General features: G+C 46.4%; 1 protein-coding gene across 1 annotated transcript in view; it reads left to right on the top strand.

Annotated features, from left to right (window-relative positions):
* Positions 1 to 4,117: 4,117 nt before the first annotated feature.
* The window catches only part of FLT3LG (fms related receptor tyrosine kinase 3 ligand), a 28,948-nt gene continuing 13,581 nt past the window's right edge, over positions 4,118 to 19,484 (top strand). The window contains exons 1-3 of the mRNA XM_048517861.1: positions 4,118 to 4,349; positions 11,970 to 12,040; positions 18,348 to 18,444. Coding sequence (XP_048373818.1) covers positions 18,409 to 18,444 — 36 coding nt within the window. The 5' untranslated portion in view covers positions 4,118 to 4,349; positions 11,970 to 12,040; positions 18,348 to 18,408. The remainder of the gene's footprint in view (positions 4,350 to 11,969; positions 12,041 to 18,347; positions 18,445 to 19,484) is intronic.

Below are 19,484 nucleotides of genomic sequence, written 5' to 3'. Positions count from 1 at the left end.
TATAACAGTGATGGCGAACCTATGGCACAGGTGCCAAAGGTGGCACTCGGAGCCCTTTCTGTGGGCATGCACACATAGAGTTCGTCATGTGGGGGTGGAAAATCACACACATCCCACGCACACCCATCTAGGCTGCCTGGGCCACTGAGCATGACATGTGCGCACCGCGGTGAGCAGGGAGGACTCGGCTGGTGGGCCTGGTGCCTGTGCTCTGGGTGGCTGCTGCCCACGGGGGGGGGGGGGTGCAGAAGGGGCAGAGATGCTAGAGAGGCACAGAGTGGTGCGTGTGGGACTTGCTGAATCCTACAGCAGCTTGAGCGGGTGGGGCGGAGGAAGAGAGAGCCAACCATTTTTTTCTAAACTAAAACCTCAGCATTCAGGTTAAATTGCTGGGTTGGCACTTTGCAATAAATAAATGGGGTTTGGGTTGCAATTTGGGCACTCGGTCTCGAAAAGGTTCGCCATCACTGCCCTATAAGGATTAAAGATGGGCTTATCTTGTCCACTGGCAGTCTTGCCAGAGAGTCACCTGGAAATTCACACACACACACACACACACACACACCAACAAATACATCCAGGAATAAGAAAAGGTTTTCATTTGGGGTAGGGGAAAGACCATCCATGTTTGCAAGAAACCATCAAGAGCCAAAACCCAAACAGCAAAGATGCCAAAACAAAACCCAAACAGCAAAGATGCCAAAATAAAAGGTCATTTGATCGGGCGGCTACTCAACTAAGCAGTTGGTAACTTTGGTAACTTTGATTGCTGGAATCGGTGTTCAACCAGGGCAATGTAGGTTGAAAATAAGGAATTAATTCTCAAGAATTTCTGCCAGGAAGCCATCGGGCTTTGTGCATCTGACCTGCTATCAACGCTGAAAGATTTAGAAGAACTTTGCAGGGAAAGTTAGGCAACACAGCTGAAATAGGAGTGACATAAATGCAGAGATTGAATCAGCCCGTTACAGAATCTTAATGTGAAAACACCCCAGGCCGGCACAAGCACATCGCTAGGGTCCAGGGCAGGGGGCTGCCAACCTGCAGGGAGGTCTGGAGTTCTCCCAGAACTACAAATGATCCCAGGGGGCCAAAAATCAGTTCCCCTAAAGAAAACAGCTGTTTCAGAAGGTGAACTCCATGGCATACTGCAGACTTTGGATGAAATCCCTCTCCAAATTCCACAGGCTCCAGCTCCTAATCTCCAGGAATCTCCCAGGCTGTAGTTGGCAACCTGCCATGATCTGGAATAGACCAGGCTAGCTCCCTAAGCCTCTCCTCGTAGGGCATGGATTCCAGACCTTATACCATTTTGGTTGCCCTCCTCTGGACGTGCTCCAGCTCGTCAATATCCTTCTTGAATTGATATATTATAGACCAGTGGTGCCGAACCTTTGGCACTCCAGATGTTATGGACTACAATTCCCATCAGCCCCTGCCAATTGGCCATACTGGCAGGAGCTGATGGGAATTGTAGTCCATAACATCTGGAGTGCCAAAGGTTCGCCACCACGGTTATAGACCAAACCTCTCCCCAGTGGTGTTTGAGCTCAGAATCAGGAGCCTCCAGATACCGAACTATAATTCTATCAGTTTGTCAGCATGGCCAATTGGCCAGGAGGGGCTGATGGGCTGTAGTTCCTGAACATCTGAGAGCCGTGAGGTTCCCTACCCTGACTCTAGTTCAGGGGTGAGGGAACCTGCGGCTCTCAGATGTTCAGGAACTACAGTTTCCCATCAGCCTCTGTCAGCATGAAAGCCCGGTGGCCATGCTGGTGAAACGATGGTGTGTTGAAGCGCAGTCTCTAGTAATGCAGGATGCGCTGGCCTCTAACTGGCCATTCTTTCCTGCTCCACCCCCGCTGCTGCCTCCCAAATATCCCCAAATGTTCTTTGACCCCGCTGACCTTCCAGATGCCTTTCCTAGCCCAGACTCCTCCGAGACCCTGCAGCCCGACCACGGAGAGGAGCCTCACTGTGCAACACTGGGCGGCCCGTGACCTCAGGCTTGGATTCTGTTGGGGTTGGCAGTTTGCTTTTGCCCCTCTGGGAACAAGAGTGGAGCCAGTCAGGGCTGGAGGTCTTGGGGGGGGGGGGGTTCCAGTTGTGTGCAGCAGAAGACCACTCCCATTCTGCCCCTTGTGTGTCCTGATGCAGTGGAGATTGGCTGGGAGCGGGTTAACACACTGCATGAAAAAAAATGGCACATTCCAAAGAGGGAGGCGACAGACATCGATTGGGTTGATAGGACTCTTGGGCTCTCTGCGGCTTGAAGGGGGGGACGCAAAACAAACCAGCAGGCCAGTTGGTGGCACCTTAAAGACCAGATACATTTATCCCAGCAGCACGAGCTTTTCTGAGCCAAAGGGGGAGCAACTGGTGGGGGAAAAAAGGGGAAAGTTATCTAATGGGTTGGAACATCCAGGACTCCCAACACTGGATGGTTTGGGGTTGGGTGTGTGTGTGTTTACTTCTGCTGGCAAGTCATAGCTGACTTATGGTGACCCCACAGATAGGGGGATGGGTAGGAAGCAGACCTCTGGAGTCACCTATACAAGGGAGCTGATTGCATTTTGCCAAAGGAGCGCACGGGTTTTGGGTGTGTAACCTCTATCTGTGGGTTCTGTGGGGCAGAACCTGGAATGAGTTTGCAACAACAAATTTTAAAAACAAAATGGTTTACTTTCTTAACACATAACATATAACGTCAACATTTGACATGATGAAGGTTTCCAGGAGAACTCTCACCCATTACAACCACAAAAAGAAGCCCTTAACACCTTGTTCCTTGGGTCCCAGAGAGACACTTATACAAATCAAGGTCCAAGTCTGGTAGCCTTGTCTCCTCCAAACTACATGAGGTCTGCAGCCTCTTGCTGCTTTGGGTCGCCACCCCTTACTGGGTCAACCCATTCTGAGCATGGGGGTTACAGGTGCACAATGTTTTTTGACCCGACCAGAGGCCTTTTCTTCCACATGCTGTCATAACACACTGTAGTCTCTAAACAACCTTGCATTGCGTTTCAGAATAATGCTGTCTTGGTATTGGTTTCTTCACTAAAGCGGATCCCATTTCATAGAATCATAGAGTTGGAAGAGACCCCCAAAGGCCATCGAGTCCAACCCCCTGCCATGCAGGAACACACAATCAAAGCACTCCCGACAGATGGCCATCCAGCCTGTTTAAAAACCTCCCAAGAAGGAGACTCCACCACACTCCGAGGTAGTGAATTCCACTGCCAACAGCCCTGACTGTCAGAAGGTCTTTCCTGATGTTTAGGTGGAATCTCGTTTCCTTCCCCTTGAACCCATGACTCCTGGTTCTAGTCTCCGGAGCAGCAGAAAACAAGCTTGCTCCTTCAACCACGTGACATTTCGTGGACCCCCCCCCCCCCCCATCTCCCTCTAGTCGTGAGGATGGGGATTGGGAGGGGTCTCTCTCACAAGTGAAATAGCTGAGGGCCTCCCATCCTCCAAATCCAGCACTGGGCGTAACATCACCCCATGACTTTTACTAGACAGACTATGTTTCCAGGGTGGTTTGCCATTGCCTTCTTCTCCAGTCCGCATTCACTTCACCCCCAGAAAGCGAGGAACTCATTTGACCCACATCGGACGGAGGAGTCAAACTTGAGCCGGCTACCTGGAACCGACTTCCCTTGGAATCCCTTTGGTGTTAGACTGATACTCTCACTCCTTCTTGCTCTCTAACTTCTACTGCCCCATGTGTGTAGAGAGGATCGATGCTGGCTACATCCATCCCCATCCAGCTAGATTAGATTAGAACAGTGAACCTATCTATCTACCTTCCTATCCAGAATGGAGTTCACGAATAAATACTCTTTTTATTAGATTAGACTTCCCTTGGAATCGAACTCGGGTTGGGCAGCTCCCCATTCTGCGCCGGGAGGCAAGTCAAGTTCTGGGACCTCTTCTTAAAAGCTCTCTCTCCCACACACGACTCCGAGGCTGACGGCCAGCCCTCCCGAGCCCTGGTCCTAAACTGGGGCGGGGGCCTCCGAGGGTTGGGGGGCAGCGGGTCGGCCACGGCGGGGGTCCCCCCCGACCCCACCGCCTCGCTTCTCAGCAGCCACCGCCGGGCTCCTCCGCGGCTCCTCCTCTCCGCTCACCGCAGCACTTTCGATTTCGCAGCCCCGCGCCTGATAAATCGGGGCTGCGAGAGGTTTCCAGCGAGTCGGGGCCGCCGCCTGCCCGCGGTAGCAAGCAGAGGGGCAGCAGCTGCCCTCGCCGGCTCAGAGGGGAGGGACTCCCCCGCCCCGAGCCCATGAAGGATCCTTCGGATTTGGGATCACGGTCAACCGGCCACGATTCTTGCTCCTCTGGCTGAGGTGAGTAGGCACGATTGAGATCTGCTGGGAGAGAAGGGGGGGGGGGCTCAGTGGAGTACCTACCCGGGACAGTTTAGCCCGGGTTAAATTAGTTTTTCGAGGCATGGCCCGTGGAAGGATCCCCTTCCAAGCGCGACAGGTGAGGCGCGCGTGTCCTAGTGACCTCCTTCCCAGGCTGTATATTTGCTTTGCAGCAGCTGAGCCGGGTCCTTCCAGATTCATTGCAAATAATGCGTTTCGAAGGGTATCAAGTGTATTCAGGATCGCATTCGCCCTGTAAGGTGCAGTGTGTTGTGTTGGCTTCTCTGTCACCAGAGTCCTTTCTCAGCACCTTGAAGGGCTGCCTGGACCACATCCTGCAATTGCACTGTAAGATTCTGCAGACAGGCAGCTTCATGCCTTGAGGGCGTTTCTCCTCCGCCGCCACCCCTATCCCTCCTCCGCTCAGCCAACATCCGATTTGGGGAGAAGTTTTGGGGAACTTGGAGATCTAGTGACTGGGCTTGAGTGACAGGCTTTTCCTGATGCGTTCTGTTCCTTGGGTCCCAACACAGCTTCCTGCAGTCAACCTCAGTGGTGGAAGAGACTCAGGTTGCCTTGCACCCGACACTTAATGAAGTTCTTTGATTTATTCGCACATGGCTGGCTTAGCCATGCAGGCAATTGGTTGACCCAGAAGCACAGGAACCGCTACATGTGGCATAACAAACAAGGACGCCCGGAGTCATGCGCAGGGCCACTGGGAGACTGTTCCCTAGAGCAGTGGTGGCGAACCTATGGCACGGGTGCCAGAGCTGGCACTCAGAGCCCTCTCTGTGGGCACGCACAGAGTGCCCCCCCCACACACACACATCTAGGCTGGCCTGGACAGCTGGGCTTGATTATTAGCATTAAACCTAAGACCTAGTTTTGGGGAAGTAGTGTAGGTAACCCTGTTAAGCGCTGTTAAACCCCACTGATTTTCATGTGAAGAACTAGTGATCCTTTACCTGGGAGTAAGCTCGGTTACTGGCAATGGGGCTTGCTTCTGAGTAAACCATCCTAGGGTTGTGATTCACCCGTTCAAAGAGTTGCACGGTTGCTTCAAAGCAAAGCCACCGACTACCACCAAGCTTACTCCCGAGTAACGGGCGCCTTGGAGCCAACCGGTTTTTCTATACTAAAACCTCAGCATTCAGGTTAAATTGCCGTGTTGGCACTTTGCGATAAATAAGTGGGTTTTGGGTTGCAATTTGGGCACTCGGTCTCGAAAAGGTTCGCCATCACTGCCCTAGAGGGTGTGACCCACTAGCCCGGTTCTAGTCCACAGCTCTGATTGGTGGCAGCTCTCCAGAAATCTCCAAGGGATCTTCCCAGCCCTGCCAGAGATCCTTTTAGCTGGAGAGGCTGCGAATGGACTTGGTGCCTCATCCTGTCCAGAATGTGCTGTTTAGAAATGTCCTGAATTGGGTGGAAAGGCGGCATGGAAAGTTTCTAGATTAAAGGGGAAAAAACTCTGCACTCCCCTTTCCACAGGAGTTTTTGCTGTTCCTTCAACAGCACTTTTCTGCATAACCACTTTTCTGTATAACGAGAGATACATATGATAGATATACTGCAGTGGAACAGGGTAGGCAAAATAAATATTGTCGAAGGCTTTCACGGCCGGAATCATTAGGGTGTTGTGGGTTTTCTGGGTTGTATGGCCGTGTTCCAGTAGCATTTTCTCCTGTCGTTTCACCTGCATCTGTGGCTGGCATCTTCAGAGGATCAAAATAAATATTTCAGGACGAACAGCGTACTTTAAGAACATAAGAACATAAGAGGGAGCCTGCTGGATCAGACCAGAGTCCATCTAGTCCAGCACTCTGCTACTCGCAGTGGCCCACCAGGTGCCTTTGGGAGCTCACATGCAGGATGTAAAAGCAATGGCCTTCTGCTGCTGCTGCTCCTGAGCACCTGGTCTGCTAAGGCATTTGCAATCTGAGATCAAGGCAGATCAAGATTGGTAGCCATAGATCGACTTCTCCTCCATAAATCTGTCCAAGCCCTTTTTAAAGCTATCCAGGTTAGTGGCCATCACCACCTCCTGTGGCGTTCTCTGTGCGCATACTACTGCTGTGTGTGGTTATTCCGAAGGTCAAATTGTTCAAATACCTTGGGATAACATTTCACCATAAGTTAAGCTGGACCACTGATAGGGATAACACTATTAAAGGTTGCAAGAATCTGTCCGCTGCAGTTTTGAAATTTTTTAACATCCATCGTGGGAGGTTTATTCCAGCAGCACTGAAGGTGTTTAATGCCAAGGTGGTCCAGTACCTATTGTATGGTGTCCCTGTCTGGATCCAAGCTTGGCACAAGAACCTGGAGCGCATCCAATCAAACTTCCTATATAAGATATTTGGCACCCCACATTGTGTCCCTTATGGTGTGCTTTGTCTGGAATCAAGGCAACATCTATTAGAAACTAGGGCATGGGCGGTAACATTTAAGTTTTGGCTGCGTCTCTGCTTCTGCACAGATCCAAAAAGTTTCTCTTCGCTAGAAATGAGGGAGCGTCAGCTTTCGAAGTGGTGGCTTCATATCGGAAAAAAAAATCTTCTCCTTGGGTTTCTCATGGGAGTCTCTTCATATGCTCACCGCCACGGAGATTTACCTTCATCTAAAGACCAGACTGTATGACCAGAAATACCAATTTCTCCCGAGTACTGCGCAAAGCTCTTGTTCCCCTCTATATTTTGGAATCACACCCCAGAAATCTAGCCCTGCTGTATATTTCGAACAGCTTGTCAACTACCCTGTTTCCCCGAATATAAGACATCCCCAGAAAATAAGACGTAGTAGAGGTTTTGCTGAAGTGTGAAATATAAGGCATCCCCCAAAAGTAAGACGTAGCAAAGTTTTTGTTTGGAAGCATGCCCGACGAACAGAACACAGAAAAATAAGACATCCCCTGAAAATAAGACATAGCGCATCTTTGGGAGCAAAAATTAATATAAGACACTGTCTTATATTTGGGGAAACACGGTATAAGTGTAGATGGGTCATGACCAGAGCAAGGTCAACTCATTCCCCTCTATCTATCTTCAAGGTAGTTTCCTTAACATCCCACGAAGTGAGCGTTGTTGTCGGTACTGTCCCAACACCATGGACTCAATTCCTCATATCCTGCTTTACTGTTCGAGGTATTAGAACTGATCTGGGAGCTTTATTACCTCCAAAATTTATGTTTTTCTCAAACTAAAAATGTCTAAGCGATTGAACAGCTCTGATGTACAAATTATGGAAGCAGTTGCCACATTTTTAATCCGTGTCCTACATGATGTGTAACAATGATCCCGTTCTTGTACTTGGAATGTTCGGTACTTCCAGTTTTATGCCTAATAAAGGTTTTTGGATTGGATTGGATATTCAGAAGGAATCCCTATTATGGCACTTTCTTTCATGAAAATATGTGTAAGATAGCAGTCTGACAGAATATATGATAAGATATGGATAAGTTCCAGATGCTCTCAAAGTTTTTCTGTCTGCTCCACTTGAATTATTATTGTTTAGCACCCTCAATGGGCGCAGTACTTAACGAAAGTCTCTGCCTCAAAGGCATTTGCAGAACCAGTGGGATATAGTGGTAGACAACGAGAAAAAAAGTCCTGTATTCAATCTCTACTCTGCTATGGAAATTGGGTGTTCTTGGGCCCTGTCGTTTCATCTCTCTCCCCACTCCTTTACAGGGGAATTACAGAAGAAAAGATCTCTCTCCTTACCACTCTGAACTCTGTACCACTCTGAGAAAGGGTGGAATAAAAAGCAATAATTTCCAGAGCTTTCCTTCCTTCCTTCCTTCCTTCCTTCCTTCCTTCCTTCCTTCCTTCCTTCCTTCCTTCCTTCCTTCCTTCCTTCCTTCCTTCCTTCCTTCCTTCCTTCCTTCCTTCCTTCCTTCCTTCCTTCCTTCCTTCCTTCCTTCCTTCCTTCCTTCCTTCTTTTTAAAAATACAAGTTCCTTCTCTTTTGGCTGAGAATCTGAATGCAGTTTCAAAGGCCCCTTCCGCACACGCAAAATAATGTGTTTTCAAACCACTTTCACAACTGTTTGCAAGTAGATTTTGCCATTCTGCACAGCTTCAAAGAGCACTGAAAGCAGTTTGAAAGTGCATTATTCTGCATGTGCGGAATGAGCCTAAGTTTGGGTGCTTCAATGTTGGGGTTTCTATTTTCCAACTTTTAATTTTTTTCCCTATTTGTTCCTAACTAAAAATATTCAGATATACCACAAGATGAAGAGGCCTCCATTTGGCTCCATCTCTAAATCTGGATATCGTTTAAATATCCATTTATGCTTTTTTTTAAAAAAAAATCTTAAATCTACTGGATAGTACCATTCTATGTGTGCAACATTTCAGAGTTCTTTAAACTGTAAAGCATAAGCATCAGCAGAAAGTCAAGTCAGCAGCCATTCAGATGTTTATGTGGGAGTATTGCTGAATCAAGTGGGATTTTTATCCTACATGTGTAGGAGTGCATGTATTTCGCTTTCCTACAGCACCGAGAGGGTGGATTCCTGGAGAAAAATCCCACTGTGGAAGAAAAAAAAATGATTTCAACATTTTTGCAGCGATGCTGCATCTCTCATCAGGGTGTGTGTCTTTTAGGCTGATTTCAGACAGGACACTTAACACTTATCTCCGGTTCTTGGCATGCATTTGTGAAGAACAGGAAGGCGATTTAAATGTCCTTGGATGAGGTTTCTGGATTGACCAGTGGCCACACGGGATGGTTGACTGACAGATGTCAGCTTTTTCCCAATTTAACAATAGTGTAATTAGCCATCGGTCTTTCATCTACAGGATATTTCTCTCATGCACTTTCAAGCTGCTTTCAGTGCTCTTTGAAGCTGTGCGGAATAGCAAAATCCACTCGCAAACAGTTGTGAAAGTGGTTTGAAAACGCATTATTTTGCGTGTGCGGAAGGGGCCTCAGCTCTCTTGGTAGGGTTCAGGTCTGAAACCAAGCATTGGCGTGTGTGTGTGTGTGTGTGTGTGTGTGTGTGTGTGTGTGTGTGTGTGACTGTAGTTACATATGATGAAAAAGCCATCTCTCCTTGGCAAGGAAGATGCTTTTCCGTCTGTGATATGACTAGCATGGTATAGTGGTTAAGAGCAGTGGACTCCAATCTGGAGAATTGGGTTAGATTCCCCATTCGTCCACATGAAGCCCGCTGTGTGGCCCTGGGCCAGTCACAGTTCTCTCAGAACTCTCTCAGCCCCCACCTACCTCACAAGGTGCTGTCTTGTGGGGAGGGGAAAGGAGGGTAAGCCGCTTTGAGACTTCTTGCAGTTGAGAAAAGCAGGGTACAAAACCCTCCTCCTCTTCTTCTACATCGTTTTTCAGATGGTAAACACCATTCTCAAGAGGACTTCCCTGAGGATTTACTGTGATATTTGTTCTTCCCATTCCTTCCTTCCTTCCTCACATTTGTACACCACCTTTCTTCCAAAGAGTTTGAGGATTCCATTTTCTCCCATCTGATTTATGGCGATCCTGTAGGGTTTTCAAGGCAAGATATGTTCAGTGGATGTTTGCCGTTGCCTGCTTCTGTAACCTCTATCTGTGGGTTCTGTGGGGCAGAACTTGGAATGAGTTTGCAACAACAAATTTTTAAAACAAAATGGTTTACTTTCTTAACATCAAACATCAACATTTAATATCACACTTCAAGGTCCTGTTCAGGTTGCATTTTCAAGTCCTTATATTGACAGTCTACTGATACTGCCAAGTCCAATTCTTCTTTGCAAGTGGGTTGGCTCCTGAAGACTCCAAGGGCTTGATGAACAGGATTTCAACATGATGAAGGTTTCCAGGAGAACTCTCACCCATTACAACCACAAAAAACCCTGAAACAATAAACTCCAACATTTACAACATAGCAAAAAATAAACAACTACCTTCCCAGTAGTTCCCAACAACATTGCAGTTACCTTAACTAGGTGTTAAGGGCTTATACAAATCAAGGTCTGAGTCTGGTAGCCTTGTCTCCTCCAAACTACATGAGCTCTGCAGCCTTCTGCTGCTTTGAGTCTCCACCCCTTTCTGGATCAACCCATTCTGAGCATGGGGGTTACACTTCCGTTTGGGCTGAGAGAGTTTGGAGACAACTATGACCGCCCAAGGTTACCCTGCAGGCTTCATGTGCAGGAGTGGGGGATTGAACCCAGTTCTCCAGATGAGAGTCCATTGCTCTTAACCGCTACACCATGCTGCCTCTCTGGAAACTATGGCCTCTTTTCCTCACCTCTGACTCTGCTCCAGCCTGCAGGTATCAATGAACTTTACTTTTCTTTAAAAAATGAAAAGAGTTACAGTTCATATGCTACACTCAGTATCGAAATATCACAGGTGATTACATGACCCTATAACACAGCTTCAAAGATTAAAAGGTACAATCGTTCTACTAATGATTTGTTATCAACCTCAGCTGGTCCAAATGGCTCGATAAAGTGTGTACAACTGAACAAATTCCATTATCTGGGTTGAAAAACAAGCCACTTATTCTGACAGCCGGGTTTCAGCCTACAGAGTTTTTCTTCAATGGCTTATCACGATTAACATGATTCAGCTGTTCGTATGTTATCTACGTTACACAATACCAAAACAAATATTAAATGTAGAATCGATTGCTGGGAAGGACTGTGATTGAGCACGCAGAAGGCACCTGTCTTGGTCTCCCCCAGTTAAAAAGGTCTTGGGGAAAAAAGGCCTTTCTCTTTTGGAGGTAGCAGCCCACGTGAAAATCTTTATGACTGTCCTAAAGTGTGGGCGCATTTGGGATTCCGACACCACCTGGCAGGTACAACCACAAAATGGCTGCCACAGGAGGAAGAGCAAACTACACAGTGTCAGGTAGCAAGGTTATACTTACCTGCGAGAGTAACTCTCCAACCTTTCATACAGCGGTTCTGCTTAACAGGACAGCTTTTTAAATGGACATATTGCTCATAAGGATTTTCTTGATTTCACACAGAAGATCCCTGCACTGTGGCAGCAGCCGCTACCCAAGAAATTTTATTTTTAATCTGCCCAACAGATCTTTTTTTTTTACCTTCAATATGTTTATTCAAACTATACATTTTTCCTTTCCCCCCCCCCTCCCCCCCCTTCTTTTCATTGGTTATTCAAGCAGCAGAAGGTTCATTCTTCTTATTCTCTTGTTCCATAGTTCTTCGTTAAATCCGGCTTCTTCCATCCATTTCTCATACAATGTCCATAATTTCATAATATCTTCTAATTTCTCTTGCCATTGTGTATTTTTTGCCAGTCTCTCAAAAATTTCTAGCTGTATTTGTTCCCAAATATATTCTAACCATTTTGAGACTGTCCATTTCTTGTTTGCCCAACAGATCTTCATTGGCCAGAGTCCCTGTTGAAAAAAACCAAACCTCACCTAGCCTTATCTACTTTCTAAAATTACGGCACCTGCAGCCACCTTGAGGCAGACCCCTGCTTTATGTGTTCAAAGGTAACACTAAACTAGGGAGATTTGCCGATGCTATAAGTTGTCCTTCTCCATCACAACTTTCCCATTGTGGTTTTGATATCTCAGGGCGTGAGAAATTAAATGGGAATTTTTTTTGGACTTTTGCAGAAGCCACAGATGACACGCGAAGACCAGCAGATGACCCAGGAAAAGTTTAGAAACTCAGAAATGCATAAAATGTAGGTATAGTATTGTATAATATCAGCACATTTTATCTTTTAATACCATAAGTATGCACAATTTCTTTATTGAAGTTAAAATTTTAAAAAAAAAGAAAACTCAGACTTCTTCTCTGATGCAAAGAAGAAGTCCAAAAGATTTTATGCAGATTTCTAGTTTGCTAGGGGCATCACGTTCCTAACCCCGGCGATGTGGAACTGTATTTACACAGCCATTTCCCTCAGGAACTGGGACTTCTCTCGTTTTACTTATATAATTGTGACAGAAGGCTCTGCATTAAGTAGTTACTGTTAGGCCCCTTCTGTACATGCAAAATGATACACTTTCAATACACTTTCAATACACTTGGCAGCTGGATTTTACTATGCAGAATAGCAAAATCCACTTGCAAATAATTGTGAAAGTGGATTGAAAGTGCATTATTCTGCATGTGCGGAAGAGGCCTCTGGGAGATCAGTTCTAAGTGTTCTTTTCAGATCTCAGCTACTAAGCAGGGTCAGTCCTGGTTAGTATTGGATGAGAGGCCACCAAGGAATACCAGCAGTGGTGGGATCCAAAAATTTTAGTAACAGGTTCCCTCGCCAGCCCCCCCTCAGCAAAGGGGGCAGAGGCGTACCTAGGCAAACCTGATCCCTGGGCAAAACCTGAGTTGGATGTCCCCCCCCCATGGGCTGCCACCCCACCACAACCCCCCCAAATTTTTTTGCACCAGGTCATTTCTAAATCATCATCACATTATAGAAAATGCCCCAACTCACAAATCTGAACACAGCAATGGTGAAACACACAGGTTCTTTGATAGAGACTGGTGAGATAAAAGGTACGAAAGGCTGAGAATCAATGAATTGCGGTACCTGAAAGGGATTAACCCAGTTCAGGGAGTTACATTATTAGTCACAATTGCTATATGGAACCTTCACGTTCAAAGGCAGTAGGCCTCTTGGGGAGGCGAGGGCGTGGAGATGGAAAAGCGGACCCAATTAGTAACCCCTTCTCGGCACACACAAATAATTAGTAACCCACTCTCGGGAACTGGTGAGAACCTGCTGGATCCCACCTCTGAATACCAGTATAAACTTGCTATGCAGAGGCAGGGCAACGGCAAACCACCTCTATTAAGTCACTTGTTTTAAACCCCTACTGAGAATCCTACCCAAGTTTATTCAATGGGGCTTACTCCCAGGAAAGTGTCCTTAGGATAGCATTGTATGCGAGTGTAATTTTGGATACTTATTTCATAATAGACTGCCTGGACAATACTAATTCAGAAGGCTGTAAACAGAAGAGACTGATTTGAATGTGTTTTGGTGCTTGGCAGTATGAATTGGAAAGCAAGGTACCCCCCCTTCCCCACCCCCCCGGTCATTAGGCCCCTTCCACACATTCAGAATAATGCACTTTCAATCCACTTTCAATGGACTTTGCAGCTGGATTTTACTGTGCGGAATAGCAAAATCCACTTGCAAACAGTTGTGAGAGTGGATTGAAAGTACATTATTCTGCATGTGCGGAATGGGCCTTAGAGACACCACCCATCTAACTTGAACAAGGAGGTGAATGCCTGAGGAAAAATAGGGGCTTAAGCAATCTGAGTAGTAAAGACAGTTTCAATTATTAAATAGTCACTTCACCTGATGTAATTTAAAAAAAATTATATGTAAGGTTGTTTGGTAATTATCCCATCAAGGAATTAAATCCCTAAACCGACAATATAAGCCAACCAATCAGTGGTGGGATACATCAGGTTCGCACCTCTTCAGCAGAACCAGTTGTTAAAATGGTGCTTGTAAACAACCAGTTGTTAAATTATTTGAATCCCACCACTGAACCTGGTTATTAAATTATTTGAATCCCACCACTGCAACCAATTTACTACAACCAGAAGAACACAACCAACAAAACTGGAGAACTGGAAATCTGCCGGGTCAATATTGAATATATTAATCATCAAAATATTTATATAAGGAAGTGCACAGACGTTTTGTATATGAATGGAAACAACAGCACATTGATGCTAGCTGTTTAGTGAAGGCTTTGGCAGAATTTGTAAGTGATAAGAAATGAGAACGTCATTGTTTTGTTTGAAAATCGCTTTGGGGATTGCCGTTCCTTAATGCTGAGATTTCTGTCCATTGTTAGAAGTCCCACGTTCTAAGTCCTTCGACTAGAAGGGACTGTTGTTGGTTTTGTAAAATCGATACAAATATTTGTTAGTGTTTTAGAAGCAGTTAATAAAAAGCCAATTGACTCTCTTCTAATCTGAGCAAAAACTGTTAGTGTCCAAGTTAAACAGTTGGGAGGAAGAGAGAAAAGGCCGTTCTATTGTTTTCTTGATTGACGCCCGATACCAAGTATTTGTGGATTTTCAACACTGGGTTAGTAAAGAAAATAAAAGACTTAACCCAACCAGGAAATATGATGTTCTTGGTAATAGGTACAATGGCAGAAGTGTGGAAAGATAATTCCTTTATACCAGTAGAAAGTATAAAAGGAAGAACTGTCCTCTGGAGTGCGACCTGTCTAGATCAGAGTACAGTGGAACCTCGGTTTTCGTTGGTAATCCGTCCGAAAAGAATCGATGAAAACCAAAACCGATGAAAACCGAGGCAAACTTTTCCATAGGAATCCAATTAATCTGTTCCAGGCACTCCAAAAAACATACAAGAGACACATTTCTTGGTGAATAAACATGGTGTTTAATGCTGAAAACAGTAACAAACAATAACACTAGGACCAGCTTCAGAGCCAGTGGACCAATGTCGCACCAGAAAGCTGTCCAAAGAGGTCTGTTTCTGATGCCTCTTTAAGATTTGTCTGAAATGGGGCAAGACATTGTCATTGAAGAAGTTGCAGACACGTCCTGCAACAGCTTTGTCCGGGTGATTTTTCTCCACAAACCCCTGCACCTTACTGCAAATTCGATGAAAACCGAGGCAAATCGATGAAAACAGAGACAAATTTTTCATTGAAAAAATTGATGAAAACCGAAATGGATGAAAACCGAAGGTGATGAAAATCGAGGTTCCGCTGTATCTAACATTTGCTGACATAAATGGAGTCCCCGGTCCTGTGACCCTTAATCGTAAATTAGCTGGCTTCCTGTGGATGATAAAAAAACCCAAACCACACCACACAGAGGCCCCTTCCGCACACGCAAAATAATGCGTTTTCAAACCACTTTCACAACTGTTTGCAAGTGGATTTTGCTATTCCGCACAGCTTCAAAGAGCACTGAAAGCAGTTTGAAAGTGCATTATTTTGCATGTGCGGAATGAGCCAGAGAGAAGAATGGGGTCATCCCTACCAACTTGGGAGACTCATTCGGTAAGGAGAAAAATATACTTTGTAAACATTCCGGATGACGTCGGGCCAGTGTCTCAGCCTAGCCAATAGACTAGGAGCCCCAACCAATCTGAGTTTGTGGGCACTGTTGGTATTCCAACACCGTGTGGTGGGTGCAACTACAAAATAGCTGCCACAGAAGGTGAAACAAGAAACAAAATGGCTTCTACAGGAGGCGGAGTTATGCACACAGAGGAAGCCCAAGTGCAAGAGAGAAGGGGAGTAATTTTAAGAATACACTGGGAAAGAGGCAGGAAATAGAAGAAAAGCGGCACTATGGTGTCAGCGGCCACTGACACAATATTATATTAATCTGCTCGGCCAATAAGAGCTCCAGTGGCCAATCAGCCGTTATTCTGGGCAAGCACCACCCTTCGCCCCACCTATTTTCTAAAAACACTTGGTAGGTCCAGAAAAGATGTTGGGCACCATCAGGTCCCCCTCAGTAAATTGGATTCAAAACACATCCTGAGTTTTATCATATCCCCCGATGTCTATGCAGTTCTTCCCAGATGTTTATCATCAGCAAACTCTGGTCAACTGATACCTGTTTGACCAAGTCACCTGTATTGAAGACGGCTAGAGAGAAATGCTTCAAAAGCTTGAACTTTGACCTCTCAACGTGCAGGTGTTTTTGCAGCTAGTCATATCTCCATTTAAAGCCTGCACCTCTTATTACAGTTGGCTCCGAAAGCTGCGTGGGTATTAGAAACCCTTGACTAAATCAAGATGCACCGTACTTCACGCAGAGGTGGGATCCAGCAGGTTCTCACAGGTTCCCGAGAGTAGGTGACTTATTATTTGTGTGTGCCGAGAGGGGGTTACTAATGGGTGATTTTGCCACGTGATTTTGGCCTTAGTTACGCCCCTCCTCTCAGCAGTAGCGCGCAGAACTTGAAGCAGTCTAGCAGGAGGTGCCCCGGCGTGCGTGGCAGCCTGCGCCTGCGTGCATTCGTTTCCCGCCCAAGGACCGGCGCAGCGGCTGCGTCCTTGCCACAGCCCCGCCCCCAGAATGCCCAGCCACGCCCCTGTTGTGCCCCGCCAAGCCCCATTGGCGCTGCACCACAGTTTGAATCCCACCACCATGGGAACCTGTTACTAAAGTTTTTGGATCCCACCACTGACTTCACGGCCTGTCCTTAACTACCATTTCCAAGAAGGATGTTAAGTTACTTGGAGGAGCAACTCAACCAGCTTGTTTTCTGCTGCTCCAGGAGTCATGGGTTCGAGGTGAAGGAAAAGAGATTCCACCTAAACATCCGAAAAAATTTATTGACAGTCAGGGCTGTTCGATAGTGGAATGCACTACCTCGGAGTGTGGTGGAGTCTCCTTCTTTGGAGGTTTTTCAACAGAGGCTCAATGGCCATCTGTCAGGAGTGCTTTGATTGTGTGTTCCTGCATTGCAGAGGGTTGGACTTGATGGTCCTTAGGGTCTCTTCCAACTCTATGATTCTGTTCTATGAAATTTTGTCAATTGCAATGTATATGAGATTGTGGGCGACAATGGAAATCGCACTTGCCACTTAAAAACACTTTTGAACCTCTCTCTTGCTGTCACCTACATTCAAACTCCCCTGTGGCCTTGGGACGGTCACTTGCTCTTAGCCTAGCCTACCATGCAGGGTTGAAGAAAGGGAGATCCCAGAGTGACTGCGGGTGCGGGGTAGAGTGTAATTTAAAATCTAGTTAATGAATACAGTTTTAAACATGCCTGTCTGAGCATTCCCATTACGTCATGCAGGAAATTGGCTGCACATCTGCATTCCAACTTTTGTTCCTGTTTTGGTAGCAGGTGAATTTCTTGCTGAAATGTGTGGGGTTTTTTTTCATTAGCTCTCCACCCACCAACCTTTCCATCGTGTTATACAGGTTTGGGAATGCCCCATTCCCAAATATATTTCTCTTTCCCTTCCTTGTGTGGATGTTTTTCGTTTAACCAGCGATTAGGAAATAGCTCGCTTTGACTGGCTTCAGCAATGCAATAGTTTGATTGGGAACGTTGCCTCCCGACTTTGCTACAACCATTCACAGGCTGTCTTCCTTTCTGATAATATAATCATAGAATTGGAGGTTATCAAGTCCAATCCCCTGCCATGCAGGAACACACAATCAAAACGCTCCTGACATTTTTCATTTCATTTCATTTTAACCTTTAATGGCACATAAATTATTAGAATGTCTCCATTTAAAAGAGAAAACTTTTAAAACATTTAAATATGGGTGTTTGAAATGCTTTCCAAGAATTTAGCCACTGCCAAGGTGATCGATGGATTACAGTCACTTAGCAGAAAGCGAGTGGTCTGGAACTTGGAGTGCTCAAGTCTTGGAAGCAGCAGAGGGTGAATTAAAATCATGCGCAGGTTACTGTGAAGACAGCATTCCAGAAGAATATGAGTTATGGTTTCTATAGATCCACATCCGCAACGGCATAGTCTCTGGGATCTGGAGGTATCTCCCTGAGGTTTCCGCTGACGCTCCTGACATATGCTCATCCAGCCTCTGTTTAAAAACCTCCCAAGAAGGAGACTCCACCACACTCCGAGGTAGTGCATTCCACTGTCCAACGGCCCTGTCTGTCAGGAGGTTTCTCCTGATGTTTAAGTGGAATCTCTTTTCCTTCACCTTGAACCCATGACTCCTGGTCCTAGTCTCTGAGGCAGCAGAATACATGTTCGACAAGAAGCTTTCTGGGAGAAGAGTAATGTGTGAATGGTGCTGCAGGTCAGAGAATCGCCCTGCATAATAATGGCGGTGCTTTTTCCAGTGCGCATGTGATTTCAGTCTTTATCTGGCAAGGAACAGAGTCAGGGATTGGAGGATGGCGTGATTGATGTTAGTGAGGTAGAGAGAGAAGGGGATGATGGGGTTCTTCTGAGTTTCTAGGGTCTGTCCAGCTTATTTTCCTGATTCATATTCCTCTGCTTCTTGGTTCTCTTTGAGTTGGTTTTATATTTTCCCCTCAGCTCCCCCTCTTTTTAGAGGGGCAATCCTCAGCATGCTGGCCATCTATCAAGCTGCGAGGAGATGATTCGGTATCATGGGATCCCAGATGCTTCTGTGGTAAGTAAGAAAAACCTGGCTGAATCAGGGAAGGAGTCACATCTGGACCAAGATCGTGAAGTTCATCCAAACTGGGGAGGAAAGGGGGAGAAAGAAGACAGGTGGGAATAAATGTGAACATAAGAACAGCAGAAAGAGCCTGCTGGATCAGACCAGAGTCCGTCTAGTCCAGCCCTCTGCTACTCGCAGTGGCCCACCAGATGCCTTCGGGAGCTCACAGGCAGGGTGTGAAAGCAAGGGCCTTCTGCTGCAGCTGCTCCCGAGCACCTGGCTCTAGCTGAAGCCAACAGTGACAGCACTACATCTGGACAAAGACTGAAGTTCATCCAAACTGGGGAAGAAAAGGAGAGAGAATAGAGAGGTGGGAATAAATGTGTTTCTAGTTAACGCCAACAGTGAAAACTTAAGAACAGTTTGCGCGCTCGGAACGTTGCCCTCATTTGTTTCTTGAGAATTTCCTGCAATACATGTATAGCTGTGCAGGCATATAGAAATGAACCCCCGTAGCCATTCCAATTGTCCCACAGTATGATCAGCTGCACCTGCGTAGCTGCACAGGTGCAACACACAACATTTTTTAAAAATGAAAAAAGGCACCTCCCTGCAATGTTGCTGTAGATCCATCATACTCACTGCCATGGGGAGAAAAGGTGCTCGGGGAAATTTGTATCTGTGGGGCACTCCAAGAATCGGCCCACAACCTGTTGGGCCACCTGCACAGAATGGCAGGTGGGGGGATTCTCCCTGATGGTAGATGGCGCAGAACTTAGGCCCCTTCTGCACATGCAGAATAATGCACTTCCAGTGCACTTCCACAATTGTTTGCAAGTGGGTTTTGCTATTCGGCACAGTAAAATCCAGCTGCAAAGTGCATTGGAAGTGGATTGAAAGTGCATTATTCTGCATGTGCGGGAGGGGCCTTTCGGTGAACAGGTGGAAGGGAGAGAAATAAAGCACCTCTTGCCTGTTGTGTGCGTGCAGGAGCGTCTTCAACCCCATGATTGTACAAAAGGATCCGTGGTTTAGCGACCTTCGCAAAT

The sequence above is a fragment of the Sphaerodactylus townsendi genome, linkage group LG15, assembly GCF_021028975.2.
Source record: "Sphaerodactylus townsendi isolate TG3544 linkage group LG15, MPM_Stown_v2.3, whole genome shotgun sequence".
Lineage (NCBI taxonomy): Eukaryota > Metazoa > Chordata > Lepidosauria > Squamata > Sphaerodactylidae > Sphaerodactylus > Sphaerodactylus townsendi.
This window is presented reverse-complemented; position numbering and strand designations above follow the sequence as displayed.